The 27,766-nt window shown below is 37.4% G+C and overlaps 1 protein-coding gene across 1 annotated transcript; it reads left to right on the top strand.

Annotated features, from left to right (window-relative positions):
- The first annotated feature begins 620 nt into the window (after nucleotides 1-620).
- DECR1 (2,4-dienoyl-CoA reductase 1) lies at nucleotides 621-27,766 on the top strand. The gene is made up of 10 exons (XM_037504314.2): nucleotides 621-730; nucleotides 12,226-12,428; nucleotides 13,548-13,605; nucleotides 13,728-13,814; nucleotides 14,744-14,891; nucleotides 22,505-22,604; nucleotides 24,456-24,528; nucleotides 26,161-26,307; nucleotides 26,734-26,796; nucleotides 26,899-27,766. The coding sequence occupies exons 1-10, from the start codon at nucleotides 680-682 to the stop codon at nucleotides 26,956-26,958; spliced, it is 990 nt and encodes a 329-aa protein (XP_037360211.1). The 5' UTR covers nucleotides 621-679; the 3' UTR covers nucleotides 26,959-27,766.

The raw sequence follows: 27,766 nt of genomic DNA, 5'->3' as shown, positions 1-27,766 counted from the left end.
AATAAATAAATCTTTAAAAAAAAAGCAAAGCAAAAGCACGAAGTTCAGAGCCGCGCTGCCTGCAGGCGACAGGGGGCGCTGTGTCCTTCGAAAAGTTAAAGCCGCCTCCAAACTGCAACATTTATGAGATTTCAGCCTTAGGAAAAATAAGGTCTATTTTCTATGCAAGATATATTATTTGGACGATATATAATTTAGCGCCATACCAACCACTAACTTAAACATATACTTAAGGAATAAACATAAATTGCTTAAAAAAAAAGGCTTTAAAAATTCGGCGGGCAATATGCATGTGCCACAAGTGTCTGCAACCTACAAACTTCAACTCTGTTTCCTGGAGTTGGAGTTCTTCGCCCCACTGGGACACGGACCACCACGCCCACCCTGGGCGACCAAGGAAAAGGGAGCAAAAGAGCAATTGGAGATTTGGGGCGCCCCAGCGCCCTGAGACTCGCATCTGAAGTCTAGGGCGCGGGGCGCGGCGGCTGCCAGGGTCCTCCCACTCCCGCCAGCCCCCCGAACCCCTGTTAGCCCCTCTGCTCTCCCCACCCTGCCCTTCACACCCTCCGCCCCTCCCCGCCCCGGCCCGCCCGCGCTCCCCGCCCAGTCCCGGGAACTTTGTTATTTGTGGCGCACCCCTGCGGCCGAGGGCTCGTTGACCGAGTCCGGGAGGCCCAATATGGCGCTGCTAGGCCGAGCTTTCTTTGCTCGGGGTCTCGGTGCTCCGCGGGTAAGGTGGCGCCGGGTGGGGTGGGGTCAGGGCCCGCGCCCCCCTGCCGGGAGCGCCCGCGGCCGGCCGCGCTGAGCTTGGCTAGAGGCGCGACCTCGGGCGCCCGGAGGAGCGCGCAGTGTGTCCGGGCGGCAGAAGGGGGGCCTCGCAGAGCGAGGAGAAGCAGAAGGTTCCCCTGACGCTAGGAGAGAGGGTCGGGTGGACAGATCTCGGGAAATAGTCCGTAGGAGCCCCAGGGTGGGGTTAAGAAGGAATCACATTACGCTGCCTGTGGGGATGGAGTGGGGTAATAGGGAGAGCAGGTGGTTCTCAAAGTTTGAAAGTTGTGAGTAAGATAGGTGGAAAGGCTAGAAGGACAGTGCACTGGCAAGCCTTTTTCGAGGAGTGGGAGGGACCAGCGGGAGCTTTGGCCTTGGCTGCAGACCGTTGTTTTTATTTTTATTTTTTAAAGATTTATTTATGCATACAAGAACTGGGGTACAGGCCAGAGGTGCGAGAGGTGAGAGGATTCACCAGAGACAGAGTGGGGAACAGAACAGGCAGATTGGCTGAGGTACACTGCTGAGGGGAGCAGCGGGTGAGTCAGGAGAGGTCTGCTGCGCCATGTGGATAGCTCCCTGGACTGGGATCCAACTCCTGCTGCAGTGGCAGCTAGTAGCTTCATAGGTTTCATCTTAAGGCCTTGCGCCACCAGGGAGGCCTCAGACCTTTTTTATGAGGAAAGTTCATTCTTGCCCTAGTTGTGCAGTTAAACATTAATGTAAACATAGTCACATAAAAAGAAGAAAAAGAGTAACTAAGCGCACCTGTTGTGGCTCCCCTTCCTAAGTGGTAAATCTGGATGAAATGTTCTCAGGCTGGCTTCCACGCTGCCCTTCCATGTTTTTTACTTTGTTTTGTTAATATCTGTTTGCTGGACTCATAGTCAATATAAAATATGCAAGTAGAGATAGCTGCAAAGGGGGGGGGAATAAAAAGGAAAATTAAAAATAGTAATAATATATATCCAAGACAGCCCTTCTCCAGTTATATGTAAAAATCTTAATAAACTAAACCAAAAAGCACAAGTCAGAAAAAAAAAATCTGTAAAAAAACCCCTTTTTTTCAGTAGAATGGATGGCAGTGCTGTTCGTTTTGAAAAAAAATTGCACAAATTCCAAATATGAACGTAGGGAAACTATATGGTGAGTCACTCAAGTAAGAGAACTTTCTTTTAAAAAGTGAGATTTGTTCAAGGTTAGGGTTCAGAAACAGTTTTCTCCTCCTGTAAAGATTTAGGTTATAGGTTATTTTAAAAGAAGGTTGTCAAACAACCTTCTCATTTGAATCCTACAAGGGCTCTGTGAGGTAGAAACTTCTTCAGAGATTTTTTTTAACACAGATCATTAGGACTGTAGTAATAAGGTCACACCGACAGTATCCTGCTCCCTGACACCATTAGACAATACAGTTTGAGAGGGAGAAAATGAGCTTGTTTAAAAATTAATTGCAATCTGACAATTTTGAAATTACTTTGCTTAAAAATGGAAGTTTTGAGGATGGGGTTTGGAGGTAAGAGAGGCCTCTGTCTTGTAGTTTGTGTCCTTTCTGGCACAAGCAGGCTAGGGTTTGAATTCCTGGAGAAGAAAAGTCTTCACATCTGTTAACTGGTATGTTGTTACAGGGAATATCATGTTTTTGCTGGCAAATACATATTGTTACAATTAAAACTCCTCATTTAAATACTTTTTGTTACTAAGAACCAGAGAAATGTTTTATTTGTCATACATCCTATTTATGAAATGCTATATTAAATTGTTCTCTTAGATAGTTAGGCCTCAAACATGTATTTAATCAGGTTCTAGGCCTGAACCTGGACCTCCGCCTGGAAATGCAAAGATTATAAATATAGGAACCCAGTTCTTAGGTTGCAGACTACTCAACTGAAGGAATCACTCATTTCGATTATCAGGAAATGCTAATTAAGTGCTTAATAAGTGCTGGGCATTCTTTGGCTCTCCATGATAAAGTATCTCATTGAGCCATAGTCAGTGTTGAATGGTTGTCATCATTAAACCAATAGCCTCATGTCTGTTTTGCAAGCTCCGGAAAATATGTGAGTGGATCTTGACATCAATTTAGTGGAGCAAAGTAAGTTTAGGAAAAAGAAATTGGAATAGTATTACTACAAGGATTCATCTCATGTAGTAGTAAGCTTAAGTTTATTTTGTGAAATTGAGGGAAGAAATGCCATTCTCTTGTAGATTCTTTGATCTCTTTGTTGCACACTGCCATTCATCTGGCCTTTATGAATTCTAAGTGATATAATTAAAAAACAAAAACCCCAAAGTAACACATGACCCCAAACTGGCCACCAGAAATGATGAGAGCTAACATTTTGAAAGGGCATTCCAGCCATCCCCTTGTGCTGGTAAATGGATGGGTAGATAGGCAAAATTTTGCTTGGATATATTACTTTGTTTTTCCTTTAGAGCTTAATATTGTGTAGTCGTCTTCAGAAAGTATGAATATTATCAAGGAGAAGTATAAGGCCAGTGGGTACTTTTTCTTTTTTGTGTGTTTTGGGTTTTCTTTTTCCTCCCTGGAAAGCCTCCGAAATCTTTTCCCATGTTAAAATTCCAGAATATAAACTTCATGGTGATAAGGAATTTTTTTTTAAAGATTTAAAAAAATACATATTTTTAAAAATATTTATTTATTTATGCATACAGAACTGGGGTGTCGGCCAGAGGCTGGGGGTGGGGTATAGAAAGGGGTGAGAGGATTCACCAGAGACAAAGTGGGGAGCAGAACAGGCGGATCTACTGAAGTACACTGCTGAGGGGAGCAGCGGATGAGATAGCAGAGGTCTGCTGTACCATGTGAGTTAGCTCCCTGGGATTTCACTCATGCCATCTAACTCATGCTGCAGTGGCAATAGCTTGATAGCGCTGGTTGGCTTCTGAGTTTAGCTAATCAGCATGTTAAATATGTGTGGAAAGTGTCTCATTTTTAGTGTGGAAAGTGTCTCATTTTTATTTCTGCTACCCTGGTTATTTCCCACTAGATGAATGCCTTCTCCTAACTGGGCTCCATTACTTTGTAGCTCACAATTTAAGACTTGCTTTTTCTAAAATACAAAAGCCATACAAAAAGTAACGGGTGTTGAGTTGTAGTAGAGAGAGGTGGAAAAGCTCTCCACTGCATAGTCTTGATCTTTTCAGTATAATGGGAGAGCTCAGTATAATGGGTGCTAAATTTGGGCTTTGAGGCAAGAAGAAATTATTGGATCAGACAATAGCAGATATAGTGATAAATCATTGCATCTTCATTTTTGGTATATTCCCGCTGGATGGGTCATTTTATTTGCTAACTTCTACCCCTTCTGCTGATGGCATGCTCATCTAAGCCATCATCATCTCTTGCCGGTGTGATAGAAAAGCAACATACCTAGTCTCCCTGCTTGAACAGGTCATCTCTACTTTCCATTCTCAGCACAGCAGTCAGAACGATCCTCTGAACACTTAAGGCATATGTTGTCAGTGCCCTGCTCAAAACTTTACAGGTGTTTCTCCCTGTACCCAGAGTAAAAGCGTAAGTTAACATAGTGGGCAACCCTGCTTGCATGACCCAGCCCCCTTTATTTACATCACTGACCTCCCCTCCTGCCCTTCTAGCCTCCTTCCTTCTACTGCTGCTAGACTGGTGCCTTGACTCTTCCTCAGTGGGCCGGGCACCTTCTTTCTCAGGATCTTTGTCTTACTCTTCCCTCTGCTAAAATGAACTATATGACTCATTCCTTCACCTCCCTTAGATCTTCGTTCAACTTATCTCTTTGAGAGCTTCACCGATAGCTCTATTCGAAACAGCGACTCTCTACCCCTATTCTGTGTATTATTTTTCCCCACAGCACATATTCGCTTTTAATATATTACCTATTTCACTTTGTTTTTCCCTTTTTCCAGAGGTAATCTCTGAGGGTAGAATCTTATATCTGTTTTGTTCACTGTTTTATTGCCATTGCCTAGAACAGTGTCTGGAACGTAATAGATGGTCAGTAAAACTTGCTAAAAATAAATAAATTAACTTTATACTAATACCATGTTTATTTCTAATATTTTTTCATATGAGCAAACAGATTCCCAAATCAAAATGAACCCTTTTCAAGAACAAGGGTTCTATTTTTTGGTTCAAAAAAGATAGTTATTAATTTTGGCTAATGTGATAGGGATCAGTTTGATGACCAAAAGCAGAGGCAAGGAGCAGTGAAAATCCAAGTTGAAAATTGCAAATTGCCTGATAATTTCTCTTTGATTTCATTTCCTTTTATTGTGTAGTATTGGTGAAACATCTGACAGGTTTACATATAACTGCAGACAGATAAGAATTAGAATAAAAATAGGAAGTACAGAGCAAGTACTTTCTCAAAAACTCATGTTCATTGCTGTAAGGTATACCATTACTCAAAAAAGTAATTTATTTCATGTTACTGGCAACAACTGCATAATTCAGTTGAGCCACTAGAACATGGAGTCCAGCTAACTTTCTTTTTTATTTGCTTATCCTTACTGTCAAGTTGCTGTGGCAACGAAATCTGTGTTCTGCAGAAGCTTAGAATATTGGTGGCCTCTGTGCAGCTAAAGACTGAGCAGAGGTGCTCAAGCACTCCACAGGCACAGAGTATGAACTTAACCTGACCTGTGGCAAACAGGTGGTGTGAGTAGTTTGGGCACCTCAGTTCTCTGAAAACTTGGGGGTCACTCTTGGCATCTGGGGGTGGGATGATTCTTCATTCTATAGGACTGTCCTTTTCTGCACAGGATCATCAAGTAGAGAGCCCCATTTAGCTTCCCCTTGTATTCCCAGATGCCTCTAGCCAAGAACCATATCCACTGAGCTGAAGTGGCCATGGATGCATACAGAGCACAAACGTGTGCCTTCTAGCAACTGGGCAAAATGCATCAAGAAGTAGTCATTGAAGGTTTATTGTTTTCAGGGACTATAATTGCTCTGGGAATGTAACACTGCATTTTTCAAAAGCCTTCTTTGAAAAGTAAGATTAAAAGGGAATGTTAAGGAAACAAGATTGTTCAATATTTACCAAGAGACATTTTTGTAGGACAGTTAAGGCCCAGCCTGTAAAGCTCTTATGTGAATTTGAGTCAGAATAAATTTGATTTTCATTTTTATCTAATCTAACAGGTACTTAAAAAGTAAAAAAAATAGATATGTTAATATTTCATTGTCTTTATAAATATAGTTCACACTTATGTGTTGAATATAGAATACTTACTTTTCAAATAAGGCATCCATCTTTACCTAAAAACTGATACTATGTTAGTTTTCTTCTGACTGAGATTTTGTTCTCCTTTGTACCCTTTCTGTACCATATGCATACACATATGATTTGATTTTGTGTTAATGACATTTAATGAAAAATCAGCTATAGACTTTCAAGCACTCAGCAGTACAAAAGGACAATCAGTGGCAAGTCAATAAGCCCTCTCCTAAGAGGCTGCTACCGTGAATTGTTTCTTGTGGATCCTCCTCAATATATATGAGATGATGTCCTCATCATACCTTGGATTTTTCCCTTAACACATAATACCTTACATTGTTGATATTCAGGAAATATTTGTTGAGTGATTGAGTAAATAATATATGTAGCCATAGATTACCTTGTAAGTTGTAGCTTCTTTGTATCAGTAGTATTCTGTTACATGATTGTGTCTTAATAGCTTGTATAACCTTCATGGAAATGAAGATAGATTTTTTATTACAGATCATCTTTATTGTTACAAAAAAAATGCCTAAATGAGTATTTTTGGCTATTTTGAATCCCTTGCATTTCTGAACCCCTGAAAATCAATTTTTGGATAAGATTGCCAACTTTTGCAAAAAGCAAACTGAGATTTTGATAGAAATTGCTTTGAATGGGTAGATCAATTTGGAGATCATTGCCATCTTAACAAGTTAAATTTGCAGATACCTGAAAGCAGGATATGTTTCCATTTATTTAGGTCTTTAATTTATTAATGATGTTTTTAGTTTTTAAGTCTTGCACTTCTTTTATTAAATTTATTTGTATTTTAATCTTTTTCATGTAATTATACATAGAATTGTTTTCTTAATTTCATTTTTATTCTAATGTATAATTTTGAACTTGACTTCTCTCCTCTTCCCCTGTTGGATAAATTCCTAAGTGTGGAGTTACTGGGTCAAAGGGTATTTATAATTTGCATTTTGATAAATGTTGCCAAGTCCGGCCTCCAAAGAAGTTGCATAATTCATATTAGCAGATCGTAAGAGTGACTTTAGTAAACTGGATTATTTTGCATTTCATATTATAAAATTAGAAATCTTTTTTGTACGAACAAAACAATTTTTTTGTAAGAACAAAAATGATATATCTCTTTATTATGCTTTTTCAGTTATAAATATGACATATATTTTCTTTGCCTTAACAGCCTTTTAAGCACTTTGCCCAATTATTCTGTTTGTAAATGAATTCTTATATCTATAGATTTTGGATTTTCTTGGATATAAAATTAATTTTTAAGATGTCATAATTTAGAGTCATTGGAAACCATTATTTTAACACATTAAAATGGGTGGCAAAGAGCTAGATTGTATCACATATCTCCATAACACTCTAAATGTCTGCACCCATGCTCTTTTGGATGTAGGCAAATCAGTGATACATACAATAAACAACCTTTTATTGAATGTCTAATTAGTGCCAGAATCCTATTACAGTGATTAATGGGGACTGTTCTGCCTCCCTGCTGGCTCACAGCATAGGGTGGCAGATAGCAAACCTGATGGAAGAGGAATTCATTTGGCTCAATTTTAACAGGGGTATGAGATTTTGAAGCTTGATTTTGCTAGGTTGAGGAAAAAACTGGCTGAAGAGAAAGCAGGAGCAAAGGCCAGAAGGGGAAAGTGTTTGGCAAGTTTCAGAAGTACTGAGGGACTGGTTCCTATGAGGTGGAACTGGATGTGGGGCTAGAAAGGCAGATTGAGCCCATATTGTCCAACAGCTTGAATGATAAAGTTAATTTTTATATGTTTTTGACTCTGGAGGACATCATTATTTTTGACGGATGGAATTATAAAATGAAAGCCCAATCACTCAATTGTAATAATGGTAAAATAGCTAAACACAGTTATTTAAACATTAATTTGACTCCACAACTTCCATATGAGAGTCTGTTATATGATTTTTACATGTTTGAAACTGGGTTTTCTTTTTTTTTTTTTAGATTTGTTTTATTTATTTATTTATTTATTTATACAAGCACTGGGTACAGTCAGAAGTGCTGGAGGGTGAGAGAATTCACCAGAGCCAGAGCAGGGAGCAGAGCAGGCAGAAGGACCGAAGTACACTGCTGAGGGGAGCAGCGGGCGGCAGGAGAGGTCTGCGCGCCATGTGGGACCCTCCTCCGGTGGCCGGGGAGCAGCCGGGGATCGAACCGGTGCTGCAGAGGCCGCGGGCAGCTTCACAACCCAGCGCTCAACCGCTGCGCCACAGGGGAGGCCCATGAAACTGGGTTTTCTTAATATAAGTAGCATGTTAGACAACTATTTTCACAGAAACTTGATTTATATAAAATTTTAGAAGGGTAACAATGGTGCAAAAAACCAAACAAACAAAACAACCCAGATATTACTCCCGTTTGGGGGGTATTGGCTTCTTGGGTTTTGTTTAGATTAAGGGTTTCACAACAAATACCTCACATCCCGGAAGGCCTGTAAATGAAAGGGGTCTCCCAGGTCCCTGAAGGCCCTATAAATGCAAGAGACCTCCTAGTAAAAGACCATCTGGGCTCCTGTGAGTGGGGGCTGAGAGGACATGAGGCCTCATTTCAGGAAGTCATGAAGTCAGCCTCGTAGGGAGGTAGACTTAAGTGTTGGTACAACTTCAGATTTTTATCTGAATTCTTCCAATATCCAAATATTGGCTTAAAATGTAAAACATCAGCTAGACCTGACAAAACATTTGGATTAAGATCATCCATCTATCTCTGTTTTAAATATTTGCTGTTAACATTTTAAACTAGCCAAAATAGTTAAGTAATTTAGGTATAAATCTCACTTGTATACATATCTCATTTGCTAGGGAAGAGGCAGGACTTTCAGAATTGCCATTTTGGGCCTCCCCTGTGGCGCAGCGGTTGAGCGCTGGGTTGCGAAGCTGCCCGCGGCCTCTGCGGCGCCAGTTCGATCCCCGGCTGCTCCCCGGCCACCGGAGGAGGGTCCCACATGGCTCGCAGACCTCTCCTGCCGCCCGCTGCTCCCCTCAGCAGTGTACTTCGGTCCTTCTGCCTGCTCTGCTCCCCGCTCTGGCTCTGGTGAATTCTCTCACCCTCCCGCTTCTGACTGTACCCAGTGCTTGTATAAACAAACAAACAAACAAATAAATAAATAATATAAAAAAAAACATGCCTCTATAAAAAAAAAAAAAAAAAAAAAAAAAAAAAAAACCAGAATTGCCATTTTGAAGGTTAAAAGTACAATACTCGCTTTTTATTGGTTTAGATGCGATCCTTTAGGAGTACATGAAAATAGAGAATGATGACTACAGAATGAGAAGGGAGCAAGATGATAAATAATTTTTTTTTTCTGGGAGATTTTAGTACTTCTAACTACAAAAAATAAATCTGTAATGCCCCATTTGGAACACTTAAGTGTTTTCACAATTTTAAAGGTCTCAAGAGAAATCAGTCTTAATACAAAAGGTTTTATTTCCATTTTTGCAAAACAGCTTACTTCTAGAAAAACCACAAGGTAAGATTTGAAAATCTTTAAAAGCCTATTTTGTATTCACTTTTTATGACTCAAAAAGAAATAGCCAAAATGTTACCTCATGTTATTCAGGATCCTTCTTTGTAAAAATAGGAGATTGATTATAATAAGATCATGTGAGATCTGTTCATATTCATGTGTCTCTACTGTTGAAGTACACAACTTGCTTTTAGGCAACCAGAGGGCTTGAATTTAATATTCAATATATGCTGTGAGTTATCAGTAAGTAATGTGAATTGACATAGCATGTCAGTTCTGTCACTTTTAGTTTGGCAGGAAAGGGGAGTCCTAAGATCAGTATTGATCTAATCAAGTGAGGTGTAACAGTAAGACTCTGCTTTGTAGGAACTTGTCACATTATTGACATTTATTAGGAATTTTTATTATCAAATGTGATTGTTTTTCCTTTATTCTTTTTTTCCCCTACCAGTTAAGAAGTTGAGAAATGTTTTAAAATAATAAAAGATAGTTTGTATGCACCTTACTTATCTTTCATAAAGCACCACGTCAGACTCCCTATTCAAATCAACAGTAAATAAATAAAAATTCATTGTAGAGTCTTTGGAAAATTAGGACACTTTTTTCTGTTATTTCTAGGTAATGACACGCTCTCCAAACTAACTTGCACAAAATTTGTGAGTCATCATTTTAATGTAATAGTTCTGAAGGAAGGTGGTATCCTTAAGTAAAACTGTCATTAGGGCCTCCCCGGTGGCTCAGCGGTTGAGCGCTGGGTTGCGAAGCCACCCACAGCCTCTGCAGCGCCGGTTCGTTCCCCGGCCACTGGGCGAGGGTTTCACATGGCGCGCAGACCTCTCCTGCCGCCCACTGCTCCCCTCAGCAGTGTCACTCTACCTGCTCTGCTCTCCCCTCTGACTTTGGTGAATTCTCTCACCCTCCCACGCTTCTGACTGTACCCAGTGCTTGTATAATAAATAAAATAAATCTTAAAAAAAAAAAAAGTAAAACTGTCATTATATAGAGAAAGATTATGGTTGGTTGCTTGGGTTATCATGCTTTGGCAAAATGATACGAAAACAAAAGCATTGCCCACATGAAGCTAAAGGAAATAAAATGACAGGCATAGAACATAATCCAGATTTACAAATTCATTTTTTACAAATTATTATACATGTTCTCAAATTTTGTTTTCTAATTACATTTTTCTAATCATAAAATTAAATCATCCTTATTGAAGGGATTTTGAAAATGTTACAAACCAATCAACCAGAAAAGCAAATACTCATTTATAATTCTACCATCTAAGGATAACAACCCTTTAACATAGTGAATGAATGAACAATGAAGTCAGACAGATTTTGGATTTGAGTTAAATCTTTACTGATTATTATTGTTTGTCTTTAAGTTACTTGACCTTTATGTACTTCACATTTCTCATCTGTAAAATGGAGGTAATAATAGGATTTACTTTATAGGGTTGTTAGAGTTAATGTACTGAGAGTCTAATAGACCTACTATTCACTGTGGTTATTTCCTTCTTTCTGCACATATCTATTTCATTATAGTAAGTACACTACATATTCCTATTTTCATTTAACATCACATAAGTATTTTCTTGTGTAGTTTTCTTAGGATAAACTTCTGCATCATTTGATGGTAGCCCATTCAGTGTACAGTAATGCTTTAGTGGGAAATGATGGGTGTGGGTTTTTTTATTCTCACAACCATAACCTGATGGGGACTATCACATCCGTCTTTGGTATGATCATTAAACTCAGTGAATAGAGAGGAAATATATAAGGGGGTTCTGGAACCTGTCAGCCGATGTTTGAATCTTGGTTCTGCAGCTTGAATGATACATTGAACTTCTCTGTGCCCCTCCTGTACAACTGGGTAGAAATATTACCAATTTCATGGGTGATCCTGACACATTTACTGAGTATTAGCTCCTATCGTTTGTTATTATGTCCTACATTTAAAATCTGTTTATATAATTAAATGTGAGAGAATTGCAGTGATTTTTCACAAGTAATGTGAGAGTATAAACTGTGAAATATAATATAGCATCATATAAATGTGTTTCAGTTCAACATGGTTGAATTTTTCTCCCATTTTAAATATGACATATTTTACCTGTTTTAAACTTGTGATCCAGAAGACAAAATCAGCAGAAGCATTTGACTTAAAAAATCACAGAGAAATTTTCATAATTTCCTTCAGTGATTCAAAGATGGAATGTGATTTTTATCTGAGTTATTCTTCTTATAAGACAAGATGCTTTGTTAGCTAGTTTTTCAAAAGTTAAATTTAAACAAAATACTTGCAAATAATAATGCTTACATTTATAGCGTGCTTATTATGTACTCTACAATGTTGCATTTATTTTGCTTATATAAATTCATGTAAATCTTTAAAGTGCCTAGGACCAAGTTTCTATTACTATCTCCACTTATAGAAGAAACTGAACTTTCGCTAAAGAAAAGGTTAAATAACTTACTGAAGGTTATACCATTAGGGAGAAAATTCTGTCCTTGTAGTTTAGATCTAAAGTCCATACTATTAACCATTCCACTGTCACTTAACATTCCAAAAGAAAAAAGTATAACTAAATACAATGCCGACATGTTATAGTAAGTTTGTGTTAATCTAAGAATTTGGTTAATATTAAATTCAAGAGTAAGTTTTTAAAAAACTCATTTTCTTTTGTGGAAAGACATACATGCAAATTTCATTTTTTTTTCCCTTTTCAGCTTTTCAGTCATGGAACACAAATATTATATCAAAGCACTGAAGCTTTTCAGTCTAAATTCTTTCCACCCCTTCAAAAAGCCATGCTGCCACCTAATAGTTTTCAAGGAAAAGTGGCTTTCATCACTGGGGGCGGCACTGGCCTGGGTAAAGGAATGACAACTCTTCTGTCCAGCCTGGGTGCTCAGTGCGTGATAGCCAGCCGGTAAGTCCACCAAGGAAACAAATCTATGCTGCAGTGCTGAGAGCAGTTTGCTAGAGGTGTTGAGTTGCCTCTTAGTCTTCTATGAACCAGCCTTTAGATTATTTAAATAAATCTCCTTGGAAAGTCAGTTATGATTTGTGGTGATAGAAATAATGGTTGATTATGGCACTGATGACGTATACATTTCCCAATTCAGTGATGGAATATTTTTTTCCGTATGTGGAAGATGAAGTCAAAAAGTACTACATTGCAGCTATTTTGTTTTCAGGGGGAATGGTTACGATGGCTGTTTGAATAGTTGACCTTGTACTGTGATATGGATGTGCACCTTCATTTTCTCTAAGATGGGCAAATATTTCAAAATATGTTGTGATGAATGTAGTTAGGGTAAGACTATGTGAAAGGAATTTCTTCTGCTTTAGGACTGTCCTGGCGCCCTATACCGATATCAGACTAGAGCTTTAGAAACTAGTCAAAAATCCACCCCCTGCTACTTATATCAGCTAAGTAGTAGTTTGAATGACTAGTCACTATGTAAAAAGGAATTTATTTCAGATGTTTCTTTTTAATTTAAACTAGCCAGGACATTTTTATTTTTATGTTGTAATGTTTTTGAGTGTTAAATATATTTTCTTTCTAGAACTGTATAGTTTATTTTTGTATTTCTTTCAAGAGCATGGAATTCTAAATGCATATTGATTTCTAACACCCATAAATTTGGTCTAAAATCTACTGATATAGATTTGATATAATAATATAGATTTTATATACTGTAATATAAGCTTATATTATACCCATGAATATGTTTCTTTCTAAAGTAGTCTTGGGCAAAGAATCAGATAGAAATGATTGTAATTAAGAAAAAAATTTAAGTGAATAGATAGAAAATAACAGGTTTAAAAGTGAATAATTCAATAAGTTAGTGTCAGATATATAAAAGTTACTTGAATTTAACTTAGAAAGTGAATCTATTCATACTGATTTTTTTTGGTGGATGTAACTTTTGCATTTTTTAAAAAAATGTTTCTTTAAGCTATATTCTTTGTTCCTTAACTGAAGAATTGAAAAAATATGAAGTCATTTCAGAATTCATGCAAAGTGCCATGTATTTATTTCTAGGAAGATTGATGTTTTGAAAGCTACTGCAGAACAAATTTCCTCTCAAACTGGAAATAAGGTACACTGAAAAACAGTTATTTAATTCAGATTTAGGAATTCAGATTTAGGAATGCCTAAATAACACTCATGTTTGTGGTTTAAGAAATGCTAAGTTATAATATTTTTTTCTTTATTTTGTAGGTTCACGCAATTCAGTGTGATGTGAGGGATCCTGAAATGGTTCAAAATACTGTGTTGGAACTGATCAAAGTTGCAGGACTTCCTGATGTAAGTGTAATGGTGGTAAGGCCAAAGTACAAGGTGTTTGATGTTGATAACACTCACTAAGATGCACTAAGGAAATAGAATATTGATGTAAGCATGTTCTGTGTTGAGAAGCACCTATTTTCTGTCCTTAGGAAAATGCCAGCTCTAAGACTGCTACACTCTTTCCTCTCAGGAATACTTTAAAATTGCATTTACAATCATATAGAACAAACCTGATTTGACTTTATTTAATAAGATTATGAAATAAGAAGCACAGCCACCCAAGAGCATAATATCTACTTTAAATGATTCATGCTGTTTGCTTTTCCTAATAAGTTTTGATTATCCCTCTCAGTGGAGGAGAATAACAAAAGCAAAGAGTTCTACAAGAGCCTCGGATTTCTCTTTTAGACCTGAGATAATAAGGGTATTGAAAAGAGATTATCTCCTCTAGTAATATCAAAGAGAGCACTTTTCATTGTAAAAGATATTTTTAGAGAGACTGATAATACTGTATTTGCTATAGATCTAAGGGGAATCTTATTTATAGTGAAGAAATAGGTCATCAACCAAAAGTTTCTTTGAGCCAGGTTAAGTGAAAATGAAACCAAGCAATTAAATGACTTGAAAGGCATTTCTTGAAATTCCTTGAAATAAAGTATGGCAACATAGTAGGTATAATTAGTCTGTATTTTCTCAGTAATGGGTTCTACCCTAATTTTGATGTAGTAAATATCAAGAATTAGGATTCTGAAATTTGATAAATAAAATAGATTTTCACAGGCTCAATAAAAGTAAAACCAAACTAAACCTCTTGGTATTAATTCATGGTTGTGACTGTGAACCTCAGCTTTATTACATTATTTGGATTAATTTCAGAAATAAAAGCCCTGTGGGAAGATATTCTTACTTATCTAAAAGTTTTGTAACTTGCCTTATTCATTTACTAGATTGTGATAAACAATGCAGCAGGGAATTTTATTTCTCCCACTGAAAGACTCTCTGCTAATGCTTGGAAGACTATAACTGACATAGTTCTAAATGGCACAGCCTTTGTGACACTAGAAATTGGGAAGCAACTAATTAAAGCACAGAAAGGTATGTTGATTTATTTCTCACTTGTTTATTGGGACCCTACTATACTCAATTCTCTGCTGTGCTGTGGGGATTCTTGCAGAAGTTAATGGAGTGTACAAGAGTGTCTATTCTTGTACAACTCATAATTTAATGGGAAAGAAAGATACTTAAATAATTACCTTATGCTATATTATGCATTATGGGATATAATAAACATGTTTCAATGCACTGGAAATCCAGAGAGTGAATAATTCTCTCTCAGAGTGATTATAAAGTTGAGTAACAAGATGCATTTGGAACAGAATTTTTAAAGATATGATACGGAGAAAAGGGAGAGGGAAAGGAAATATGAATATCCATGGGAAGAGCCCTAGTGGAGGGGAAAAACATGAGTTCAGGGCCTAATGAGAAATTCCATGTGGTTAGAGATGGGGAGGGGGAATGATTATGGGAGAAGTGGATGGGCAAGTTTGCTCTAATAGGCAGTTTGATATTTACGCTGAAGGAAATGGGATGTTACTTCCCTATGGATTTCTCTGGAAGGTGTCTCAGGAAGAATGTGAAATGATTGGAAAGGTTATTAGCCAACAATGTGGGGCATGGATGAGATGAAGGAAACCATTCATCAGGGTTAACCTTTTTCTTTGGGCATTCTGATGAATGGCGTGGTGGATGAACTAGGCATTTAGAAGATAAGGTCCACAGGCCTTGCTGATTAGAAGGAGTCGTTAGCTGGGCTGAATACTTTGGATGATGACGGTATCAATGAGGTTGTGATGTTGGAAAGAGACTGTATTTAGAAGGAAATTACTAGATCATTTTTGTTTGGTGCTATGAACAAATTTCTTTATAAAAGTTTATGTAATATAAGTAAAATGTGTGTGTTCTATGTATGCATAATATATTTATATGCCTAAAATTAATATACTTTTGTTTATTAGACACGTACAACTTTTATTTATTAGGCTCTGTACTGCATATCTAGATGACAGAGATGGACAAAACTGTGGGAACAAGTTGGAGTTGGGTCTTCAAGGTTGGGGTGCACTTTCTCAGAAATGGTGGAGAGTATCTGAGTAAGGACAGAAGAGGAGTTCTTGTGCTCCTGGAAGGAGGCCATTTGGGTCTTGAGGGGAGCAAGGAAGGCATGGAACTGTCCATGTTCTCTCTGCTGCTTCAGAAGTCTTTCCTCATTAGGTCAGTTTCTTTTATGCAGTGTGAGTGTAGACAGTCCTCACACCAGCTCGTAAAAGGATATAGGACAGACAGAAGGATGCTAGAGAGACACTAATAATGTGTTAGTGTGCTGATACCTTCCATCTTTTCTCCACTTACTCACTGAAATGTAAACCCCGGGTCACTCATTCCCACTCCAGCAAAGTCAATATAATTTAAAACTGGGTTTGCTTAATATATATATTTTTTTCAGCAGGAATGAATGACTAGGGAGGGAGACAGAAAGGAATGGGCTTAATTCTCTCTCTTTCCTTCTTGTTTGAAGACCCTAGATCTTTGTATTTCTTCTCCCTCTCTCACTCCGATTTTTTTCTCTCCATTTCTTACTAACTTCTTTATTTTTACTAACTTCTTTATTTCCTTTTTTTGAACATTAGAAATTTCTTCATCATTTATTATTAAGCACTAGATTAACAATGTAGAAAATTTCAAATCACTCTGATAACCCATTCCCCTCCCCCAAATTCTTGATAAAGTGCTTTTCAAGTAAAGACATGATCACTTCTCTCTTCTAAGTAAAACTTCATGCAGTAAAGGCAAAGAACTGTGTATAACTTGCTATAAAACACTGTCCATGACTAAGGAGACAGTGTCTGCCCAGGTGGACTTCACTATCTAGGCCCTGAAAAGCTCTGTTCATAAATTCTGTCTTCACAAAGCAAGTCCACCACTTTCTGACAAGTCTCAGTTGGTCTCCTGGCTTCATTGCTCTAAGTAGGCCCTCATCACTCCATCCTATTTTTTGCAGATTTGACTTAAATTGCATTAAGTGGGAAACCAGGCTCTCCAGGAAGGGGGAAATTAGTGATTCCCCGTGTATACATTTCTTTCTCACCTTGGATTTTGGAATTGCACTCTTGGATCTCTTTTTGACACTCAGAAATAGATATCTCTCTCTCAGGGTCTTCTCAGCTACATTCTAAACTTAATAGTTTTTGAAGAAGATAATGGTCTGGAAGCAATAGATGGCTTCATTCACAATATCAGTATCTTTTGTCTCTCTAGGGCAGGTCTTTTGATCTGACTTCTGGTAGCTAAGAGTGCTGTGTTTACAATGAGTTGGGTGTTAGGGTCCATGAGGGAAGAGTGGTAAGGTGGCATCTGTCATTGGATGGGCAATCAAGAGCTCAGGTGCATCCTGTGGTTTTGAACCACAGGATCTCATTTATTTCTTTACTTATTTCTCTGTCACTAGCAACTCTCCACTTTTGCTCTTGATTTCTCTCAGTCACTTTCATCACTTTCTGTCTCTGTGCCTGATTTTGTCTTTTGTTTCCCTCTGCCCATCCCTGTGATCCCTGATTTCTGTTCAACTTGCCCCCCTTTTCTCATCATTGTCTTTCATTTTAACATAGACTTTGATCTATTTTTATTCACCACATTTGATTAAAATTCTATGGGCTTTATTAAAAATATATTAAAAGGCTTTTTAAAAGATGGAAGCCAGTTTTTATTCTACCAAGATTCCTGTCAGTTATTGATGCTCTAACGTGACAGTTTTAAGGACATGTATTACTGGGTTCTGAGGAGTATACTGCGGAGTCTATTCTGGTATTGGATGGACAGTCAGCTCAGGGGTAATGATCTCTGACGTGTGTTCAAGTAGTAATTCTGGACGTCAGATCAGGGGCAGGCAGTATATGGTAATTTGTGATTGGAAGTATGTTAGGAAGACAGTTAAGGTTAAATATCTGGGAAACTCATTTTTTCAACTTCTAGCTGTTATTTTTATTTATTTTATTTTCTTACATCACTGTTCCCCCCTCAATTGTAGTCCCTACAGTACTCCCATTACCTCAGCACCCATGAACCATCACCATAGTCCCTATGCTCTTCCCTGCCCTCTTTTGACCCTCTGCCTGCCCCTCCCCTCCTGTATGCTTCAGATCAGCTTTTACTTCTTTTTTTTAAAGATTTTATTTATTTATTTATGCATACAAGAACTGGGGTGTAGGCCAGAGACACAGGGGGTGAGTGAATTCACCAGAGACAGTGGGGAACAGAACAGGCAGATCTACTGCTATTATAGTAGATTTTGAACTAGCTTAAGTCATTGAGTCACATGGATTACTTTATACCAGTAGACTAGAATTTCTTTTGCATAGCCCCATATGGGAATTCTATCATGATTACTATAACTATTCTATAATTATTAAAGATAGAGGATGTTGTAGGTGTTAGAATATTGAATAAGCACATGTGAAGCATTGTTTTTAAGGACATCACCTAATTATAATCAAATTTTCTCCTTCTCCCCCCCTTCTTTCTTTTAATACCTAATGTTTGTCAAGTACTTATTCTGTATCAGGTTTTGTTCTTAGTGATAAATATTTATTAACTTATTTAACACTTGAAATGATTCTAAAAGATGAATGCTATTTTAATCCCATATATAGATGTGGATTGAAACTGAGACATATTTGATCTTTTTTAATATGTGAGGTAGATGTAATTAAGTCTCACTTTCACATATGATGAATTGTGGTGTATTAGATTTCTGATGCATTAGCTATCACTGTCACTAACTATTGACATGATATGCTTTTTTTTTTTGTAAATGGTTTATTGGGGAAAACTGGAGTTTAATTTTGGTTGTGGTCCTCTAGTTTACACACAATACTTGGACACAGTAAGCTATGATTTTTCACCACTACTCTGCTTTCTCATCTGTAAAATAGATTGGATAATTAATTGCTACTCCAATATTTAGTAAGAAAACATGGGGTTAGATTTAATAGCTTCATGGAAGATATAAATTGGTCTACAGATGTCCATGTGCTGCTTCTTATATGTGAATGAACATATGGTAGCCTAGATAATTTAAAGAATTTGGTACAAATAATTTCTACCAGATTTTCAGAGTTTCAGGGAATCAAAGAGGAGGGTTAGTCAGAAGAAGCCCCAGAAAGCTTGAACCATAGCCCATTATGGGATGGGGCTGGAAACTGTGTCAGGAAAAGAGAAAGAGGAAAAGATCACTGTTAGGTAGATTTGTCATGTGACATGAAGGGAAAAGAGAAAATCAATAAGAAATGTTTGTGAAGGGCATTGTGGAGAGGATGGAGGCCAGCGGAAGCGTGCCTGAGGGAATCTTAGCAGCAGCTGTGTGCTAGAGGAAGAGAAGAGAAAATGTAAATAATTCACCACCTGTAGAAAGAATAAAAAAGAAAAGATCCTTTTGGTCAATATAGATGAAGAAGCAGTTGAAAACTCTGAAATAAGTAAAATGCCTTATACTGTTCTTGCATTTAAATTATCAGAAAAGAAGGTTTTTTAACCACCTGGCTGTTCTAGACTAAATAATGTGTGAACTGTTAACACAAAAATTAAAGGGAATGTGCAGAGTTTTCTCACTTTCCTATGATTGAGATTACTGCTGACAGCAATATAGAGGAGTTAAAGCTGCAAACAATAGCTCATTTATATGTTTTGGAAGAACAAGAAGCTCAGTGTTGCTTATGTGTAATGTTTAATGTCAGGAGGTGCAAGATGAGTTTTGGGTGTGGACTTTACTCTGTGGAGATGGGTGAAGTTAAACTGAAGGATTTTAAGATTCATTCAAGTGAAGATTAAGCCATGATTAATATGGAGTAGAGGGCCCAGTGAAGAGAGATACTGAAGGAGAACAAATGAAGGAATGTTCTGGTAATCATAACATGGGAAGGGACTTAATCTGGGTATTAAAAAAGTTGACAAGAGATGTTGTGATCCTGGATGAAGTTTATTGATGCAATTTGTGATATTCACCTGCAGTTTGTAACTATTAAAACTCTGTATGTAAGAGTTAAGAAGGCCATTGTGGTATTGTGGGGTTGCAGGATGGATGTTTTGACAAACTATAGTGTTTAAGACTTCAGTGATTAATTATCTAACAGTGGGCTCTAAGCAGGCACATTGACTAGGAGGAAATTAAAGTACTCAGAATTTACAGTAAGGCATCAAAGACCATATGTGGATATGAGATCTATCAATAGAAGGACAGAGTCCAGAGAGTAAGGCACTGTATTGAGTATTCTGGATTGATGACAAAACTTAAATTGTTGGTTAAATTGAGAAGAAAGTGGAGGTTGTTGGAATGGGGAGATTGTGAAGCTGTGAGATTTATGACATTGCCCACCTGGATGTTGAACTCTGCCAGCATGATGGAAATTCAGGTTCGAGGTGCAGATACAGATAATTTTGTAAGTTTGAGAACAGGAATTAAATTTCGATGAAAGTGGAAGAATAGCTGGGAAGTCAGATAGCATCAATTGAAATTAGTTGATGGTTGAAAGCTGGATTATTATCAATTTGTAATTATTTTTGTAATCAACAGCAGCAATTAATGAGAAATCCTTAGAATCTAATGATATTTGCTGAACCTCATTTTCTGAATGGTATATCTAGGGTCTACAACAGGAAATAACTTGCCTAAGGTCATACAGCAAACCAGATAGTAAGTAGTTTAATCAGCATTTGAGCCCAAATGTTTTTACACTAGTCCACTTTTGTTGGTCACGGAACTAAAATTGTTTATTATTTCAATTTTTATAATTTAGATTAAATGAAGGCTCTACTTTAGAACCTTTGAGTATTCTTTTAAAATTGGAACAAAAACTTACACATTTTATCATTTTAATAGGTAGTGTTTTACTTTTAGTGACTTTTTGTTTCCATTTTGAAATAATGAAGGGTGGGCTAAAATAATATGTATTTCATTTATTGCTCTTTTCTTCATTTACTTGACCTCACTAAATAACACAGATTTATTTCTGTTGACTGCTTTGGAATGTTAGAAACCTGCCATTTACAAACTTTTCCTAGGCAGTTACTCTAATTTAAATAATTGGCCCTCCTCCTGAAAGAAAAATCTGTGACTAACCCTCAAAATCTGGGAATTATTTGGTTTGAGCTTTACTATCACGATCCTTTTTTTTTTGAGGTCCAGGGGCATTCTTTGACCATGCAACATTTATGCTATTAGGACAGTGCAATTCCAGATTTCTACCTCCTTTTTATACTCAGGGAGAGTTGAAAACAGCAATGTCTTATCAAAAGCTATATCATTTAGGCTGAAAAAATAAGACCTAAAGGAAGACAGCAAAGAGCATATTTTCATTTTCAGAATCTGAATTATGTAATAATGGCTTAACTCCTCTCTCACACCTTGATAAACATTTCTGTTAAATCTGAATTGGAAAAATGGAGCCCTTTCATGCAGGAGCATTTGCTTTGTGTAATTGTCACTTTGAAAGCAGCTTTTATAATTGTGCTGTAGGATGATGTAGTTGCTGGCTGTTGCCAGTGTGCTGTAATGGTGTATGTTAATATTCCACATCCCTCCTCTTTCAGAGTGATTTTGGAAGCAAAATAGTTTTCAGAGATCTCAAAGGCTGTGTGTGATGTATAAAAGAAGTTACCAGGATGACTAACCACCATTCTTATTTCTCATCCTCAATATGGTGCTCCTGCCCTCCTTCCCACCCCCACGTTGAGTTCAGTTTGTGCTGAGTTTTGTTTCTACTCTGGCAGATGTGGAGGGAAAGAGAAACTAAATATGTGAGAAGAAAGAAAGCAGACATAAGAATATTCTTAAAGTTATTTTCTCTGTAGTCCTTTAAATTCTCCGTCTTTTAACTTTCTTAGAGTACGGTGTGGTAACATAGACCCAAGAGGCCTATATTTCCAAATCATATATAGTGTTGTGAATTTTTTTGTTTGCTTTCCTCCTTGGGGGTGCACTCTTCACAAACTCCAACAGCCTCCCTCCCCAAATCCTACTCTCTCCCCTCAGATCAGTGGGAATGCCCTGTTTTGCTTGTATTTCTCCTTATGATAATCTATATAGTCAGTGTGTAGTGTGTCGAATATACTACATGTATATTACTTTTAGGCAAAAATCTGGTTGATCTTAAAGCATATTTCATTTGTTTTCCTTCTCTCAGGGATTATTGTCCTTTCTTACCTGCTGTTCAGTGTCTCAAAATAGTTGTATCATGTATCTTAGTTTTCTTGATGTTTACAGGAGGAAGGCAAGTCCCATTATAGCTTGAGGCAGAAGTCTCTGATAATTTAGCTTTGATTTGGATTTATTCTTTAGTGTGTACTTAGCTAATAGAAATACTGTCCATCTGGTCATGCAGGATCTTAAAGGGCCATGCTTTTGAGATTTGGGCCTTGGTTCACTCACCTGGTATAGAATTCCAAACAAGCACAGACGGGGTCATTCCAAATGACAGCAAGATTACTAGTAAGATACAGCATTTTTTGAAAGGTCATTCTCTCATTAATTTAGGGCTAGTGAAGTTTTTAAAAATGCTTCAGTGTTTGTTATGCCTGCTTCCATTCTCATAAGTCATGTTTTCCTGATGCGAGTTTATTTAGCAATATAATTAATTACTATGTCCTTAAAATTTCAGGAGCTGCGTTTCTTGCTATTACAACCATCTATGCTGAGTCCGGGTCAGGTTTTGTAGTACCAAGTGCTTCTGCCAAAGCAGGAGTTGAAGCCATGAACAAGTGAGTATTATTTTAATCTTGTCACTGAAGATAAATAATGCACTTGGTAGCTCATAGGACTAAATTCCTGCTTAGGGTCTCCATCCAAAGGAAAGGAAAAACATAGATTAATTTGATTTCCTGAGGAGACAGACATTTTATCTTCTGGATAAACTTTATGTAATGATGGACATATTCTATAAATCTGCACTATTCAATAACCACATATGGCCACAGAATCCTTGAATTGTGGCTGTGGTGGCTGAGAAACTAAATTTTATTTAATTTTAACAATTTAAAATATTTAGGGCCTCCTTTGTGGTGAAGAGGTGAAAGTCCCAGAGCTATCAAGCTATCCATAGTCACTGTAGCATGAGTTCGATCCCCAGTGAGGGAGCTAACCCACATGGCACAGCAGACCTCTCTTGTCTCCCCCACTGCTCCCCTCAGCAGTGTATTTCAGTAGATCTGCCTGTTCTGTTCTCACTCTCTGTGATGAATCCTCTCATCCCCTGCACCTCTGTCCAACACCCCAGTTCTTGTATGCATAAATAAATAAAAAATAAATCTAAAAAAAACATTTAAAATGTTTAATTTCTGTAAAATTAAATAGGATCTGGACTTGACAACCCAGGACTGCAGCCTTTTTGCTGTGTCACGCACCATGTGCTATCCTTCTCCTTGCTTAAATACACCTTCATCCTCTTCTTATACCTACTGGACAGGATTAATAGGATTAACATAAACCAGTGACCCCTTGCCAGATCTTGTGGCCTTTTCCCAGCAGCATCCAAGTGCTTTTCAAATCTGTTCCCCACTGACTTTTTCTGCTGCCTTTGTTGTAGTGCAGGTTCTCACCACTGCTTGCTTTTCTTACTGTAATAGCCCTTCAGTATGTTTCTCTGCTACCAGTCTCTTTTCTCTTTATTTTTGTATTCACATTCCCACCAGAATCATCTTTCTAAAAATATATATCTGCTTATGAAATAACTGAACTAAAAACTTTAGGTCATTTTTTTCCATTACTTTTGGGAATAAGAGCCAAAACTCAGTATGGTACTTGTCCTGGACCTTTGTTTGTTCAATGACTTACTTGGTAAATATTTATTGTGTGCCTTTTGTTTGTCTGACACTATGTTATATCCCAGGGATTGTAATGATAGAAAGTAGAGTAGTCCCCATCCTCATGTGAGCTTGTATTCATATTCCGTTTTCCTGGAATTTAATTTCTTTTTTTTTTAAGATTTATTTATTTATTTATACCAGCACTGGGTACAGTCAGACACGTGGGAGGGTGAGAGAATTCACCAGAGCCAGAGCAGGGAGCAGAACAGGCAGACTGATCAAACACACTGCTGAGGGGAGCAGTGGGTGCGGCAGGAGAGGTTTGTCACGCCATGTGGGGCCCTTGCCGGTGGCCTGGGATCAAACCGGCAGAGGTTGTGGGTGCAGCCCAGCGCTCAACCGCTGCGCCACCCAAGTGGCCCCTGGACTTTAATTTCTATTGAACTGCTCTACAGTTTCTTAAATGTATCGTTTATTTTCATTATCCTGTGCCTGGGTTATGCTGTTGTTGGCATTTGTTCTGATATTTTGCCTACCTTCAAGTCTCTCACTTTCTCTGGAATGTTTCTCTTATTACTCTAGAACAAAATTCATCATTCTCTGTGTACCCTTAGCATTTTGTTTATTCCAATCTGGTGAAAGACTAATATACTATTAATAAGTGCCATCCAGTGTTATAGATTCTAAAATGAAGGTTATGTACCAATATAAGGAGCACAAAGAAGGTCATGATAGACTACTTTTAAACAGACTGTTGGGTTATTAGTATTTTTATGTATTTTAGAATCTATGTTGTTTAATTTTTAGGTCACTCGCAGCTGAATGGGGTAAATATGGGATGCGATTCAATGTGATCCAGCCTGGGCCTATAAAAACCAAAGTAAGTTTTAGTTTGCTTCTTATCATATTGTAAATGATTAAGGTATGGAATGTTGATAGATATACTCTATCAGGAGTGGTGTCATAATACAGGAGTGGTGGTGGGGAGAGGATTTTGTCATTATCCTACTATAAGAAATAGGTCAGGTTCATATTCTGGAATCTTATGCCATCACTTTTGGCATTTTGTCTGATTTGCTCCAGTGATCTACTATTGGTCCTGTAGTTCTTCATTTTTACTTTATTTTAAAGATTCTTTGATATCAATCTTTGTTTGTTACTCCTGATATCCTTTTTAAAATCGTGGAAATGCTTTAAGAGATACTCTAAAAATTTATCAGACAATCTTGGTCTGTATTGCTAGCACTTTCTTTGACTCATGTCTGCCTTTTTACTTTCAAATACTCAGTTAAATATGTTATCTTAGTTCCATCTCTTCCTGATTAAAAACTCTTCTAATGGCATACATTTCAGCTGTAATCAATAATCCTTATGGATTCTTACTACAACTCATAATTATCACTCTTGCTGTTATAGATATTGCTTAGAAGATCTATAGGTAATGTGTTTTCTCACATTACCCTAAATAACTTCACTCTCACACTTCTTTTTGTTTTAACATAAAGTAATGTGGGTTCCTGTGAGCTGGCTACCAACTGGCCCCTCAGTGGGCAACTGTGATGTATTTGGTATCTGCATATCACAGCAGAGCATTCCTTGGCTACCTACAGAGAATAGCCCGTATCACGGGGCAGGCGTGGGAACACCTATTATTAAGCTAGGCACATGCATAGGTCATCTTGATTTGCTCTATCATATCATTAATAGAAATTGTTTGGCATTAACAGAAACCATAGTTATGGTTTTTCTCTCTCTGTTCTACTTGAATATTCATATGTATTTGTAGTCTTCTTTCCCTATTATTTGAAAAGAGAGAAGAGGAAAAGGATTTCCTCTTAAATATGTCCTACTTGAATCATTTTCATGTTTACAAAATCCAATGACAGTAGCACCCCTGCTTCTGTAACCAGATCCCTGTGGAGCCAGAGGCTGACGGCCATGTGGCTTTGTTGGGGCTGAGACATGCTGTTCCATCTGTTTGGGCAAGTGCTGCCTGTGGCCAGCCTGTGAAGGCCGATCGAAAAAAACTGGCAGAAGTGGGGGCGGAGAGAGGGGCTACACATGGGAAGGGGATACCCCTGGGGAATACCCTCAGGTGGTGGAAAGCCCCCAAGCCCCTCTGCACCAGGGGGTTCTGGTTGCACTTCCGCAGTACTAACCTTTTACATATTTCAAGGTATTTTCTCTTTTGTTACACGTTACAACAATTTAGTGAGGTGGATGAAACAGGTATCCTCATGTTACAAATGAAGACCCCAAAGTTGTATTTTCTAGTAATTAATCTAAAGGTTTGATATTAGATAAATTATTTGAGCTAACAAGTGAATGTGGAAGAAGTTGGCAAAATTCCCTGTTGCCTACAAGGACTAAGATATGAACAGGCTGCCATAGTAACATTCAATTTCATGCAACTTTGTTTCTTAAATAGGAAGAAAATTGTTATTTAACAATTTTATGCAGAATTGTTTCTTGAATTAAAAAACACAATGTAATGATTTTCTTAATTTCTAAGGGTGCCTTTAGTCGTCTTGACCCAACTGGTGCTTTTGAGAAAGAAATGGTTGACAGAATTCCCTGTGGCCGGCTAGGAACTGTGGAAGAACTTGCAAACCTTGCTGCTTTCCTCTGTAGTGATTATGCCTCTTGGATTAATGGAGCAGTAAGCATTGCTCTTTCTCCTGACTGTCTCGGGAGGATTTAAGGTGGGAGGTGTTTTGTGGAATCAGTCCTGACAATGTTGAGTGTAAAAATGATTTAAAGTATTTATCCAGCTGTAAATAAAATAAAAATGTTAGTATATACTGTAGTTCATGAGATTTGTTCATTGATAAATTTTATGAAATGCACATTACTCTAGTAGACATGCTTTAAGATGATCTTTAAGATAGAGTTTGAAATTGTGGAGATAATAGAAATAGGATACTAAACAGTAAGTCAGTTTAGGTTTAGTTGTTAGTTTTGTCTTTAAAATTAAGAATTTGATTTAAAATGCCCAAAAGATAGGGCTTTCAGTTAGAATGGGAAAATGACTAATAGTTCAGAATCTTTGAGTTAGTTTCACCATTTTTATTTACTTTTTTTTCAGGTCATTAGATTTGATGGTGGAGAGGAAGTATTTATTTCAGGGGAATTCAACAGTCTGCGGAAGGTAATGCCCTTTTGTGTCTGTAATATTATATTAGCAGCTTGGACACTAAGTCTTAACAACATGCAAGAATCACATTAAATTGAGTTTTTCTCTTTGTATTAGGTCACCAAGGAGCAGTGGGACACAATAGAAGGACTCATCAGGAAGACAAAAGGTTCCTGAACTGCTCTGACCTTCATCTTGGTTACAGCGGAAATGATACAAGTTGCCTATAATCTTTTGAATATACTCAAGTCTAATAAACTTTTCATTAACAAACATTCACTGAGTATATATTATGTGCCAGGCCAGGTATAGGTAGACATTGTATATTCAAAGATAAATAAGATATAATATCTTCCTTGTGAGAAATTTTTAGAAAATATAGAAGGGAAGTGAGTGAAGACTTTGATAGAGATAGGAAGTACTTAGAAGTGAGAAAAAGCAACAGATAATTGTAACCTGGAAAAATAAGGAGGAATTTAATGAAGGAAGTAGTATTTGAGTTATATTGTAAACCATGCCCATGGTGATGGACCATGTTAAAAGAGAGAAAATAGAGCATCTATAGTATATTTAGTGAATGCTGCCTTTTCACTGTATTTCCTTTTCACTGGACTTTTAAATCATCTTCTTTAGATAGCTCAATATTAATTCAAACAAAGTTTTATTAGGACCTATTTTATAACCTGATGTTTCATTTGATACTGAGGATAAAACATGAATAACCTACAGCTTTGCCCTCTTGAAACTCAAGAGGGCAAAAGGTTTACAAATAGACCTGTAAATAATTATAACAGGTTTACAAATAGACCTGTAAATAATTATTTATTGTGCTTTGCAATACATACTGTCCTAGTGGTGTTAGAGTGTGAAGGAAGAAGAAATTCATTCTGTCTCTAGAGTTTATAGAAAGTGACACTTAGGATATAGCATTCCATCTCTGCTTTATAAGAGTGAATTTCTCTTGGTGGAGATAAATAAAGCTTAT

The sequence above is a fragment of the Talpa occidentalis genome, unplaced genomic scaffold, assembly GCF_014898055.3.
Source record: "Talpa occidentalis isolate TD23 unplaced genomic scaffold, MPIMG_talOcc4v2.1, whole genome shotgun sequence".
NCBI lineage: Eukaryota > Metazoa > Chordata > Mammalia > Eulipotyphla > Talpidae > Talpa > Talpa occidentalis.
Note: the sequence above shows the minus strand (reverse complement) of the source record. Positions and strands in the feature narration are given on the sequence as shown.

Excerpts from the sequence above, each read along its gene's own strand:
- DECR1 (XM_037504314.2), top strand. The coding sequence starts at position 680 with ATGGCGCTGCTAGGCCGAGCTTTCTTTGCTCGGGGTCTCGGTGCTCCG. Across the intron at positions 13,815-14,743 it reads AAGTTGCAGGACTTCCTGAT|ATTGTGATAAACAATGCAGC; the intron begins GTAAGTGTAATG and ends TTCATTTACTAG. Across the intron at positions 24,529-26,160 it reads CTGGGCCTATAAAAACCAAA|GGTGCCTTTAGTCGTCTTGA; the intron begins GTAAGTTTTAGT and ends TTAATTTCTAAG.